At 40.7% G+C, this 12,729-nt stretch overlaps 1 protein-coding gene across 2 annotated transcripts in view; it reads left to right on the top strand.

Annotated features, from left to right (window-relative positions):
• ROR1 (receptor tyrosine kinase like orphan receptor 1) overlaps positions 1-12,729 on the top strand; it is a 171,555-nt gene that overhangs the window by 126,547 nt on the left and 32,279 nt on the right. For both annotated transcript variants that reach the window (XM_056356446.1, XM_056356445.1), the window contains exons 3-4: positions 1,443-1,730; positions 3,201-3,231. In XM_056356446.1, the coding sequence (XP_056212421.1) occupies positions 1,443-1,730; positions 3,201-3,231 (319 nt within the window). The remainder of the gene's footprint in view (positions 1-1,442; positions 1,731-3,200; positions 3,232-12,729) is intronic.

The raw sequence follows: 12,729 nt of genomic DNA, 5'->3' as shown, positions 1-12,729 counted from the left end.
AAACAGGGATGCCTTGTATAAAGTGCTATGCAAACACAGGGTAAGAGCTTAGGTGCTAAACAGATTAAATACAAAGGAAAGAGATAATGATGTACACAAAATATAATTAAGGGAGTAGCTAGTAAAGGCACAACTCTTCAATAAATAATACTTTATTATTATTTAATAATAAAATAAATAATTAGGGAAGCAGGTTAGTTAAGTAAGTTAGTTGGCTAAGCTGTTTCTATACATGCTAGAATTTTTTTTCATACTTTTAGGCAGGCTTATTGCTGGAGTTAACAGTAGATGTACCTGAAAATGGTGGAGCATAAGCAGCACAGCACAAGCTTACTTACTGATAGGCTTTTCTTGACGTGCTGGGTTAGCTCTGAGAGTGCCAGAGCAGGGCACAGTCTCTGGATTTCTCATGCTTTGGCCACCCTGCTGAGACAGCCAGCAGATGATAATGGGTTTTGGCCCCTAATGACACTTAGATTTGAACCTGTGACGTGGAGATGAAAGCCTGCATATTCCATTCCCCATCCTCAATCCATCTCGGTCTCTGCCTTTAAAGGATTTAATTAAATGTTGAATACAGTTAACTAGAAATGGTCCTGTTCCTGAATGATGCAGAATGAAATAGCACTTGACAGAAGAAGACAATGCTCATGAATGGATTAGACGAGATTAATTTTGCTAAATTTCAATTTAACATTCTCTGTCTTAAGGAAAGAACTCTCGATCTTCGATCTTCTGCTTGCACCTATCATGAGACCTATTTCAGATTTAAGATAAATTTTGGTACTCTAGCAAGGAAAATACCAAGTGAGAAAAAAAGTCTTCATCTCCCAGATATGATCCTTATTCTTCATCTATGCAGTTGGTGCTTACTAAATCATTGACAACATACTGTCTGCATTGCTGTGTGAATCAAATAAAAATGGCTCTGAGATCTTCACTTCTGAGTGATTGATTTTGTATATTCCTATATTTTGTGGGTCTTAACATGAGCAGAGGGAGGTCTGCATAGGCAAAGGCATCAAAATGAGCAGCCGGATTTCTGATACATGTTTTTCATGTGTATTGGTTAGCAAAAAGGAGAAATAAAAGAAAAAAAAAGAGAAGCAGTGCTACCTCCTTTTCCTGTGTTGAATGAAGCCAAATAGGATGATGTTGAGAAAGTAGAGAAAATCCATGGGTATATGAAGGAAGAGAAGTTTTCAAGAAATACAGCATTACTGTAGTACATGGAAATTCCAAAATTTGTTCCTTTTATTACCATGCAAAAACTATGTGGGACCTACTGTCCTGAAACATCAATTAACAAGTATTATTGTTTTCTACTAAATTTGATGGCCACTTCCTTTTTTTCCCTTTCGGAGACAAGCATGAGGTTTCTTTAAAATAACATTTCCTGAGCTGGAGATTTTTATTCACCCTTTTTTCTTTTTACATAACAGACTACTTCTTGACGCTTGATGAACCTATGAATAACATAACTACCACCCTTGGCCAGACTGCAGAGCTGCACTGTAAAGTCTCTGGCAATCCTCCGCCGACAGTCCGTTGGCTGAAAAATGATGCGCCAGTTGTCCAAGAACCCCGGAGGATCTCCTTCCGTGCCACAAGCTATGGGTCTCGACTGCGCATAAGGAACCTTGACACTACAGATACTGGCTACTTCCAGTGTGTTGCAACTAACGGCAGAAAGACTGTTTCTACAACTGGTGTGCTGTTTGTAAAATTTGGTAAGTTTTCTCCTTTTAAGCTGTTCAGACTGTTACTTAGAAAAACAACTCTGGAGAAAGGGGTGTTTATCCACCAAAAATGAACGCACTGATGTAGTAGTATTATCCAATCTGATTCAGCCTGTTTCTGGGAGCATCTCTGGGATGGCCGTTTATCCTCTCTGCCTGTTTGCTTTTTGCTCCACTGCGATGCCTGTGTTGACAGCTGTAATGGTGGCTTTTACTGTATAAAAGCCTACTGGAAGCAGGACCGAAGCACAGAGGTCACTAAACAGCAATGTTCATGAATATGCTACCTGAGTGGATTCAGACCAGAAGACAAAAAAGATTTTATTCTCAGGTGCCTGAGTGACCTCCTTTTTCTCTAACAAGTGAGAAATTTCAGCTTGCAGTATAGATTGGAGGCATGTTAATGGGAGATACATATACACCTGTCAGGTGAAATAAGCACTTTTTCTTGCAGGTTTATATTGAGATAATTGCCTTCAAAGCTGATCTTGCAACTGGGAAGATTCCAAACAAGAAGCAGGTTTTGTGTGTCTTCTCCACCTCCACATTCAGAGGGAAATAATTCACTGAGATGAAGATACTTGCAGAGTCCTAGTTAATCCTCTTAGGAACTGGACAAACACACAATGAATGATGTATGAGATGAGTTTCATAGTCTTTTTTCATAAACCTCCCACATTTTCAAAATTCTAATAAGAAATTAATCATTAGATGTTCTCATAAGGCAGTTTTCTTTTCAGCTTCTGTATTCTTTTCAGTATCTGAAATGTAGGAGATTTTTATTTGAAAAATGATACTTGTTTAGATGCTCCTGTAGAAAATGGTCAGTATTTGTCTTTGTTCTGGCTGGAGCAATATTCAGTCTCACAATTTGGTTTCTAGAGCAAATACTCATTAGTATGAACCTCCCTGAAATCTGCTGCAGCCAACTCTTCAGTCTGCACTGTGCCAGTGAATGTGCACTCTGGCCTGCTCACCACTTCCAGCAGCTGCCAATATACAAGCACCCAGGGCAGTAACAATGAGACCCTCTCAGCCAAAGCCCACTGAGGTCAGAGTGAATTTGACCAATGCATCTGAATCAGGTCTAGGATGAATTCCCTGATAAATAATGAAGATTGATGGGAGAAACGATGATGTTTTCTCCCAGTTACAGTTACAACATGCTTTTGGGCAAGCCTGTGGTTTGCTTTAACCTTTATGTGATGGCCTGAGACACAGCTGAAATGCAGGATGAGTGCCTCACCTGCTTATTGTCCTTGTCTACGGCATTTTGCAATCACTGCTGTGGGGTACAGTCTTGTCTTTGGTACTTAGAAACTGTGACTTATCTGTTAAGCTACAAAAATGACATCCAACATGACAGAGTATTACTTTTATCTTTTAAAACATTTTCAAAAGCTTCCTGCTTGCTACCTCACCATAACTCATCACACTGTTTTTCTTCTGTCAATTTTGCAGGTCCCCCGCCAACAGCAAGTCCAGGATCATCGTAAGTTGTTTCATGTCTGTTATGTCGATTCATTAATCTTGCATTTCAGCAGTCAGAAGTTCATTTTTCATTTTGTGTGACAGGAGCACTTTTACATTCCACTTTGAGTCAGATACTATGCTAATTTATTATAACTGAATTATCTGTCTTGTAGATATATTTTCATGTTATCATGTCAACTTCTATTTCTTACCCTAGACTTCTTAATTTCCAATATTATTACCTTCAGATCCTCTGGTGCCTTCAGTCTTTGAACAGATTTCAGTGTCCTTCAAACTGTTCTTCATACGTGTCACAGCCCAATCCAGAAAATATTTGTCACTATAAGTAGATTTTACTATCTAGGGGCTTCTTACTGGTTTTAAGAGGACCGATGGTCATAAACTGTATCTGTATCTGTCTGTACTTGTGTTAGTATATTGTCTTAAAACTGAGATTTTAAAGATCAAGTATGTGGGTGGGAGTAGTGGCTGTTTTTACAAGTTCCCTGTATCCCGGAGCTCAGGTTTGGTTCCTGCAGCTGGGTCTGAGCAGTTGCCACATTGTTGTATTTTGGCAGTGGAGGTTCTGCCTTCGGTAGCTTTTGAGAACATAGGTTTATCATCCCCTCTAGTTCCAAGACACGTGATCAAACTTGCTCACCTTTTGTAGTCCCTTACTGTTTTCAAGTGTGATTTGCAACTCTTCTGAAGTTTGAAATTAATTTTGTGATAGTGCGTCCAGCTTACGTCTTATGTGCCCGGAACAACACTGAAAACCCGCCTCTCCTGGTGAAGGAAGCCGCGCCATTAGAAGAGAAATACAGTACCAATTAAAACATAAAACACATCTGTTACACTTACAAGGGATGCAAAAGCTTGGGGATGTGACTGTTCCTGATTGTCCTTATAGAAGATCGTTCACAAAGTATTGCAGAAGATATATCTTAAGAGCATCTCACCACAAAAGGACATGCTAGGATGCCCTCTAATGGAACATCATAAAATGTGTTTTTGTCTTCCCTTTTGAAGGTACCTGATAGGAAGTTGCTGAGTTTGTTTTGGAAGGGGTGCGCTTTGCTCACACTCAGGCTATGTTTTGTGATTGTGGTGTTCCAAGGAGGAAAGCTTCATGATGCTGTGGGAAGTGTTGGGGGCTGTTGTGCTCTTTAGTAGTTTGGATAATTAATTAATGAGTTGAGAAGATGTGTATTTTGTGTCTACTTCCACCTAGTTTGGGGTTTCTGAAATGTGTAAGGTTGAGCAACACATCGTTGGTGGCCAGAAACCCACAGGAGAGCAGTGGGAGCACAGAAAGCAGAGAGCTGTGCTGGAATTTCACTGTCTAGGCCACTCAGCTTTGCCTCACTTTTTAAAAACAAAACAGATCTGGGAACCTTTTCCCATTTTCCTTTCTGGCAGGGTTTGGGGATTTTTTTGCCCCCATGCGAAAAAAAAAAGACCACGACTTAACTAGTGAGAAGCCTTACCAAGTTATGGAGAAGTAACAGCAAATGGTCCCTCTAATTCAGTGAGTGCTGGGCTGAGCTCTAAAGCGATGTCTGCACAGCATCACCCAGACCATGAGGAAAAAACAAACTAGTGTCATGAGTGCTAGTTTGGAGACTAGGAGTATTACATTCCACCTGAGCTAAGCACCCTTCTTCCAGCTTCACATGGCCCTGTCTTATTCTGCATGTAAAGGCCGTATATCCAGGGAACAAACAATCACTGTTCTCTGTATGCACCATATAAAACATTCAATTGGCTTTAAAGTTGACTCAATTCCATTTTTTAATTTTTTTTCCCTAGCATTTGCTGCCCACTGGTATACATGTGTACAAACACAAAGAGTGTGAAAAGGTGAAAAAAAGTGAGACGCCCATTTTAATAGTCCTATTTAATAGTTGACTTTATAATTGTGCCTTATAATTTTGTAGCCAAAAAATACATTTAATCACACTTCATTACCATGGGGGGTTGTGGGCTCTATCTAGTAAGAGGTCAGTCACATTGTACTAAACATTGGAGAGAAACAAATGTTGCAGAAGGATCTCTGTTTTACCGAATGAAAAATTTCTACGTTCCTGTAGGAGGTAACCAAGTTTAATCTATGGAATAAGAGAATCAGGAAGGAGCTTATGACAAAGAAGTTATAAACTTGGAACTCATACTAAATAAGAGGTAAAAAAAAGGTCAGTGTACGTCATCTTGAACCTTGTTCATATCTGCTGCCAGTGGTGTGAGTGCAAGAGCCTTACGGATAGCAGCAGTGGGTGGTTAGGTCCAGCTGAGTGAAGTGGAATTGCAAAAAGAAATTGCATGTTCTGGAATGCAGGAGGGAAATTGCCTCAAAATCTGTTCCTTGCTGTTTGCTGTTCTTTCCATGCAAACAATATCTTGTGTGCTGTATAGCCTACTCACGCATAGCCTTCTCCCCATACAAGTTGGCAAACAAATTCATAGCTATGAAATGAATGAAAATTTGGTGGAAGTGAGAGTGAGCCCACATCACATAGGTAAGTGTCACAAAAAAGCATTTGAAGGACTGCTGGCTAAAGGCTGCAGTACTCTTCAGCACAGGGGAACAGCATTTTGTACAGCTCTGCAAAATTATCTTGTCTGAAAACCAAATTCATGTAAGTTGTTCCAGGGATGAAAAAATATTTTTTCTGGTGTTTTGATTGAAAATTTCTTCAAATATGAATAGAAGTTGGAACCTGCTCCCTGTGAGACCCTTTGAATGCATCAGCCCTCAGACACTATTACATTGTTTCATAGTCTTGATGCCATTTTAGGACTCCTCCTTGCTATTAGATGAGCAATGAGTATAGTCATGAGAAATACCTGCTTTTATCTGTGAAAACCAACCCCATCTATGCCAGCCTGGATTTTCAAGTTCCAGGGTGATACATGGTCAACCTCCCTCCCCATCATTTAAGACTCGTGGGAGTCCTATGGGGAAACAATTTCTTCAGGAACACTCCTGGAAGCTGGGTCATGAAATATCTGCCTGCCATTTTTTCCAAAGCTAGGGCACTGGTCATGGTGCTTTGGCTAAATTGGCTGTGGGTCCATGGGTTCGGCTGGTTTTGGTTCCCCAAAATACATTCATGGGAACCTATGGCCCTCTTCCCTTGCTGCGCAAGCTGACTGCTGGTGTAGCTCTGAGCAAATGGACACCCACCGTACATCATCTTACAGACATATTATATTATTTTACAGTGATTAAATGAAGGCTAAATATGGAAAGCACTTGGAAGGATGTTGTGGAAATGAAAACTCATACTTGGAAAGTGTTTGTGCCTTATCAGCATGAGTTTCTTCTCCTATGATAAGGCAATGAACAAAATTGATGGTGAGTAGCAGCCCTGTTCAGCGGGTGTGCTTCTCCCATGTTGTCTTTATCAGTCTACCATGAGTGGAAGGTTCTGTTCATTTAAGGATTTAATTTGAGGATCATGTTTTTAAAAAAATCCATATGCTCAGCACTTTTTTTCGCATAATTTATAGGTGCAGAGTTCTGTGCTGATGTGATGGCAGAAAAATAGATGAGCCAAGTGTAGCTTAAAAATAAAAAGGTTAAATGTGTGACTTCTGTAAAAGAAGACAGGCGATGCTAGATAACGTAATAATTCACGTGTGTGTTATATCCTTATTCTTTTTGCTTTCCTTGAGTACTGTTACAGGTAGCTAGAGCCAGAAGTCTCATTTACAAATCAATCTGAAACAAATAAAAGAAAATCCAGCAGAAACATGCCACTGCAGTGCATAAGGAAAGCAAGAACCCAAGGTATTACTGCAGTGTAAAAGGCTGGCTGACCTGAATTTCTTCTTTTAACTCTCTTGTGTTTGGCAAAGGTCGGCTTTAAAGCCCTTATCTGTGAGGTGTGGTGTTCTTGCCATTAATGTGCTCTGCTGCTCTGCATCTCTGACATAGCTTGAAGAAGCTTCTTTTGTTAAAAAAAAACCAAAACAAACAACAACAAAAAACAAACCCACTCCCCTGCTTGATAAATAAATCATTATTTTATCTTTTGTTTTGCCAGAAGTTGCTACAGATACAGTGCCAGTTACAAGCAGTTTGGTGAGCTGTGGGGAGAGTGTGAATGTCTCTGTCCCGCAGCCAGACGCGTGCCCAGGAGCAGGGCAGTCATGGCTCCGGCTCTCAGACTGCTGGAATAGTTTCTGTAAAGTGGATGGTGTCAAGGGCACCTCCACAACAGGCAGAGTCGGGGCGGGGGGCCTCTTCAGGCGGGTAAGTCAGGTTGTGCTGGCTCTTGGTGGAAAAGGCCACCATCAGCTAATTTAGCCCCTTCTTTTTTCCACGGAATTTATGAATGCAAACTCAAATTGAATTGATTGAATAATTTGAGGAAGATCAAAGGGAGCATTTTGCTTGTTAACTCGTGTATCAGTGTACACTTGTGCATCGCATATTTCTGTGTGTGTATATATATAATATTGTACACACGTATATATGCACAGCTTTAGCCATCACTTCTAAAAATTTCCTGAAAGACCATAACTCTAACATTGTTTTTGAAGTTCCTATGCTTCACATCACTTTGAAATTCACTTTTTATCCATCATCCATAGCAAAGTTTGCACCTTTAAGGACATAGAAGTGTGTATGTTAACCTCAGGTCTCTCTGGTTGCTACAGAGATGAAAATCAGACAGGGCTGAGGTCAGAGCACAGCAGATTCCTGGAGATGAGAGAATTTAATATGACAATAGAATACTTTGGCCTAGAAAATGGTTGCATGCCCAGTCTTTTCCATTATTATTGTTCTTTTTTCCCCTCATTCTGTATCGTTTCTACTGCCTGGAGCGATGGCCCTGTGCTTGCCCTGAACTTCACCCACTCCAGGAGAAATGCTAGGCACAAGTCACTGAAATGAGAGGAGGCAGAGCACACTTGCATACTGTTCAAGAAACTGTCAAAAGAGCTATAGTGGGAAAGAAAATAACTGGTTTACATGGTCTGGTCTAAAGATGAGCAAGACAAACCCTGCTGGAGTGTAGTTCAGTGGGAAGAGTTCAGGATAATGCTCTGACTATTCTGTGTCAGAAAACCACACACAATTTATTGTGTTTTGAGCATGTTTCAAAAAGGCTTAACCTGCAGGTGAAATAGTTCACTCAATAACACAGACTTATGATTTTATTACTGGGAACACGTTGGAAGAACAGAATGGCACCTCTTGGAAGCATTCTGTAAGTTTGCAAGACACGTTGTTTTAGGGTTTAAAGGAGAAAAATTACTAGTTCATCAATATTACCGCTCTTGGATGTGCAGGGGTTACTGTGTAGCAGAGAGACAACAGCGTGAATGTAAATCAGAGTGGATGTGTATACTGCAGACTGGCATCTCCTGGGTGTATACGGTCCTTGTGTCACTATTGCTCTTCAACAGTCCTTTTATTCTTAATGGAGCCTTTTCTACATATATAACTAAATATGGTATTGTTTTGTTCTTTATTTAACCACTGGGAATGAGGAGAGAAGAGGAGGAAAAGAGGAGAGGAGAGGGCTGTAATTTTAAGGGGCATTTGCTTCATAAAATCAAATGGGGTTTGTGATTCCCATAAATAGCTCGCAAGGCTTGTGAAACCACAAACCCCACAGGATTCTCCCATCCTCTTTTTCAGTGATTAAGAGAGTTCTCTCTCTTTTTTTTTTTTTTTTTTTTTTTTTATTTTTTATTAGTTAAACATATCTGGGCTTTTTCAGTAAAACAGATATTTTGTACAGTGGCTCTGTGTGGCTGGATGTCACCGTGGTTCTTTCAACAAGAAAACGCATAACCACTGGCCAGCATCCAGGTGAGGCTTGGCCAGCCATGTATTTGACTGTAGATTTCAAAGAGTAACATAGAGACTTTACCCCTTTGGCCACAGAAGCTATATTTTATAGAAGAAAAAATTCCAATGAAGAGGCAAGAGTAGATTCACTGGAGAGCCACTCCAGCAGCATCCTGAGACCAACCTGCCTGCTGCTGCCCACTGCCAGCACCCAGGGCTCTGGCACCCAGGCTGGGCATCAGCCTTGACCCCCAGGATCTTGGTGGAGGAGGTGTATTGATTTCCAGTCCTGTGACATGTTTTGTGGCTGTGACAGAAGCTACCTCCTTGTTGCTTGGTGATGGTGGAAATTTTGAATGAGGACTGAATGCAAGTCCCACGAGTTGTGGTGTGGGATCTTTTATAGCCCCACCGTGTGTTGGTGCAGCAGCTTGTACATATGGCATGTAGGATCTGAGGCGCAATCTTGAAGTGGGATATTCTATGTGGAGGCCAATATAAATATATTCGTGCAAAAAAATCACGCAGTATGAAGATGAAGTCTGAGTGGCTGATGCTGACAGAAACCATGTTACGTTCTGTTGCATTACTTCATTTGAGTGAAAATAATACTCCCTTAGTTTTGCCAGGGTCTGAGAGTCAGATTATCTGCTGTGAGCATGCCAGTCGTGGAACTGAAATGTTTCCAGGGAGAGCTGGACTTGTCCTCTTCACTGCATCTTTGATCTGGTACACACTTCTCTGTTATGCCACTGTCTCACCTTTCCCTTGTACTGATTATTCTGCTGTGATTTTCTTTGTGGCATTCCTGTAGCATTGTGGACAGTAAGGTGAGTGCTGAGGCACTGGGGTGTATGGTTGAGGAGGGGGCATGCTCTTGGACTTTCCTGAGCAAGCAAAAATAAATTAAAACCTCTGGGTAAATCTAGCACAGAGTTTAGGAAGCCATGTTTGTGTCTTGTATTAAAACAAATGGGCTACAGGCAGTATTCTAGTGCATTTTATCTACCTCAAGGCACTTACGTAGCTAAATATACACGTTATCTGAGAATTCCAGGATCCTTTGCCTCTTGCCTTCCTCTTATCTCCCAGACCACATATGGGAAACAGCCAGAGTAAGATTAAAGGTGTGGTGCAGTTGCCTTGACTGCAGCTGTTTGTGCTACTTCAGATGCAGCTGAAGTCACACTGGTCACCTTGTCTGGGTGTGACACCCTGGGGTGATTTGCCCAGCTATTGCGTGTGTAGCCCGTAACAAAATCGAGAACTGAACTCTGTCTCTGGAGGCTCAGGCCAAAACCTGTGCTACTGGGTGGTTGTTCTTATCGTCTGGGGCCATGCATTGTCCACTGGTTTTCATGTGAGCAGTGCTGCAGAAATCAGAGTTCTTTGCCACAGAGCTCTTATCCCAGCTCTTACTAATGAACTGAGTTAAATTGTATTTTGTTATGCTATGGGAAGTCTACAGAAAGGAAACTGGCCTGTAGTTTGGAGAAGGATCGCCCTTAGAAAGTGCTGTTCACTTTTGGAAAGGTATCTGATAAGTATTTTTACAAATTTTAGCCAAAGTGTTCCACTCTTATCTACCTGTAGTGCAAACGGAAAGCCCTTCTATCTTCATGCAGCACAAAAGAAAAGTATGACACAATATGGAGACATAGTTGTATTATCTGAAAACAAATTAATTGCACTGATGTCAATATTTTTTAAGTGGGGAGAGATAAGGATGTAAAGGACGTTATAACGTGGACATGGGGAGCTAGAGTTCCCTAATGCATTTTTGTAATACAAGGGAACAGACAATGTGCTGTTAAGAACTGGATTTGTTTTCGTTCTGTACATGATCACCCATAGCAACTGCATATGCAAATAAATGTTTGGTATAGCAATGGCGTTTGTGGAATGCTACAGTCAGTATTTGAAGAGTATTTGGACTTTTATTTCTATGAAGCTTTGATATGAGCCAGTTGCATAGTCAGTAACCCCAGACGTTGCATACAGGATTTGTAGCAGGACACGAGGAGACTGGGAGAGTTGAAGCCTTGACTCCAGCATTTTGTTGCCCTCATCCTGAAGCCAACTTGTCCATCCATGAGCGGCACCATTACCTGCTCACCACATCTTTCTCAAGCACAAGTCTACACAGGCAGCTTAGTGCAGCATCCTGCTACACCCAGCTCACTTCAGCAAATGCCCTGTGGTACCTAAGGACAGGAACACAAGCACTACTATTTCATTTCTTTGCAAAATCAGTTCTCAACCCTGTTTCGTGGCCTTCCTGAAGAAGCAGTAACACAGTTTCTTGCGCTAATTCCCACTGCACATCCAAACAGAAAAGGAAGAGTACATATGGTGCATTTCGATGTGCCTGCAGAGGTCAGGAGGCGGCAGGCAGTGCTAATTGTGTATTACAACCCACATCGAAGTGAAGATGAAAATATGAAATGGCTTTTACTTGCTTAGGAAGTGCTCAGCTTTCAGCATTTTGGAAATGCAGGATCAGGTCTTGTACCTTTTTATATTTAGCTGCTTTTTAGCATGTTAATTTAGCCTTGCTGCATTAGTCCTGTTGCCTTGTTTGGCCATATTTGATAAATGCTGAAGATAACACTGAAAGGTGAATTTCAGCTGTCGTTATAAACTATGCTCAGATACCTTATTGTTGTTTTTTAACACTGTGGATCTAGAAACATTTCAAATCCAGCGTAGGAACCTGGGGGGCTGATACATAAAGTGTGGATAAGAGAATAGATTTTCCTTTCTCTAATTGGTTAAGTCAGTTGTCAGTGTTTCTGTAAACACTTAAAGAAATCCTGTAATTATATAATTTGACCCCGAGTTACACACTATGTGTATATTTTCTGTTTGGAAACAGAAAGGATTAAAAAAAAAAAAAGATAGGCTGAAAAGTTGCATTACTTAGGCTGATCATCTCTTGCAGCCTTCAGGGTGTCGTGTTTACAGAGATATTCTTTAACTGTTGCAAAAAAAGAAAAAGATCATTACATACAGTTGGCAGTCTGTATCTGACTAATAATATATTGAGTCTTATGAGTTAAACCAAATAGATCTGCCAAGTATTGTTCCTATTAATGTTGTATATCCTTAATGTCACACAGAGGCCTTTTTCCCACAGAACTCCCTGGCAGAAATTGTCTGGGTAGGAGTTCAATCCACCCCAGGACAGAGGACCCATGCTGCTAAGACCCATATTAAGGCTGCAACTAAGACAGGTTGGAAAAAAAGTATTGCATTTGATTAAAAATATTGAGCCTTCAATATCTGGTTTTATTCCATGTTGAAACGAACCTGAGAGCATTAGGCATTTTTCTCAGAAAATAAATGTTGCATAGCCCCTAGTGCAGCATATACTCACTTGAGAGGAGGAAGATGCAGGCTCTGCTTTAGAGCAGAGGAATAACCTGGTTTTCCCATATTTCTTGTGGTCATTCCAGATAGCAGCTATTTTGAAGCCAACCCAAAAAATCCTTCTGGAGCTGCTAAAAGATCACAGCAGCAGTTTTGGCCAAACCACTGTGTTTTTGTGAAACATTCCACTTTTCAGAAGATGATGTTTTCTCTCAAGACAATTTTAATGATAAAAGTTTCTTACTTAGCTCTAATCATAAAGGCAATTTAAATGGCTTAGAAGGTTTCTTTGAGCCTGAAGGCTGTGAGGCAAGATCTGACAATATTACAGTAACAATTATTTTT

The sequence above is a fragment of the Falco biarmicus genome, chromosome 11, assembly GCF_023638135.1.
Source record: "Falco biarmicus isolate bFalBia1 chromosome 11, bFalBia1.pri, whole genome shotgun sequence".
Taxonomy (NCBI): domain Eukaryota; kingdom Metazoa; phylum Chordata; class Aves; order Falconiformes; family Falconidae; genus Falco; species Falco biarmicus.
This window is presented reverse-complemented; position numbering and strand designations above follow the sequence as displayed.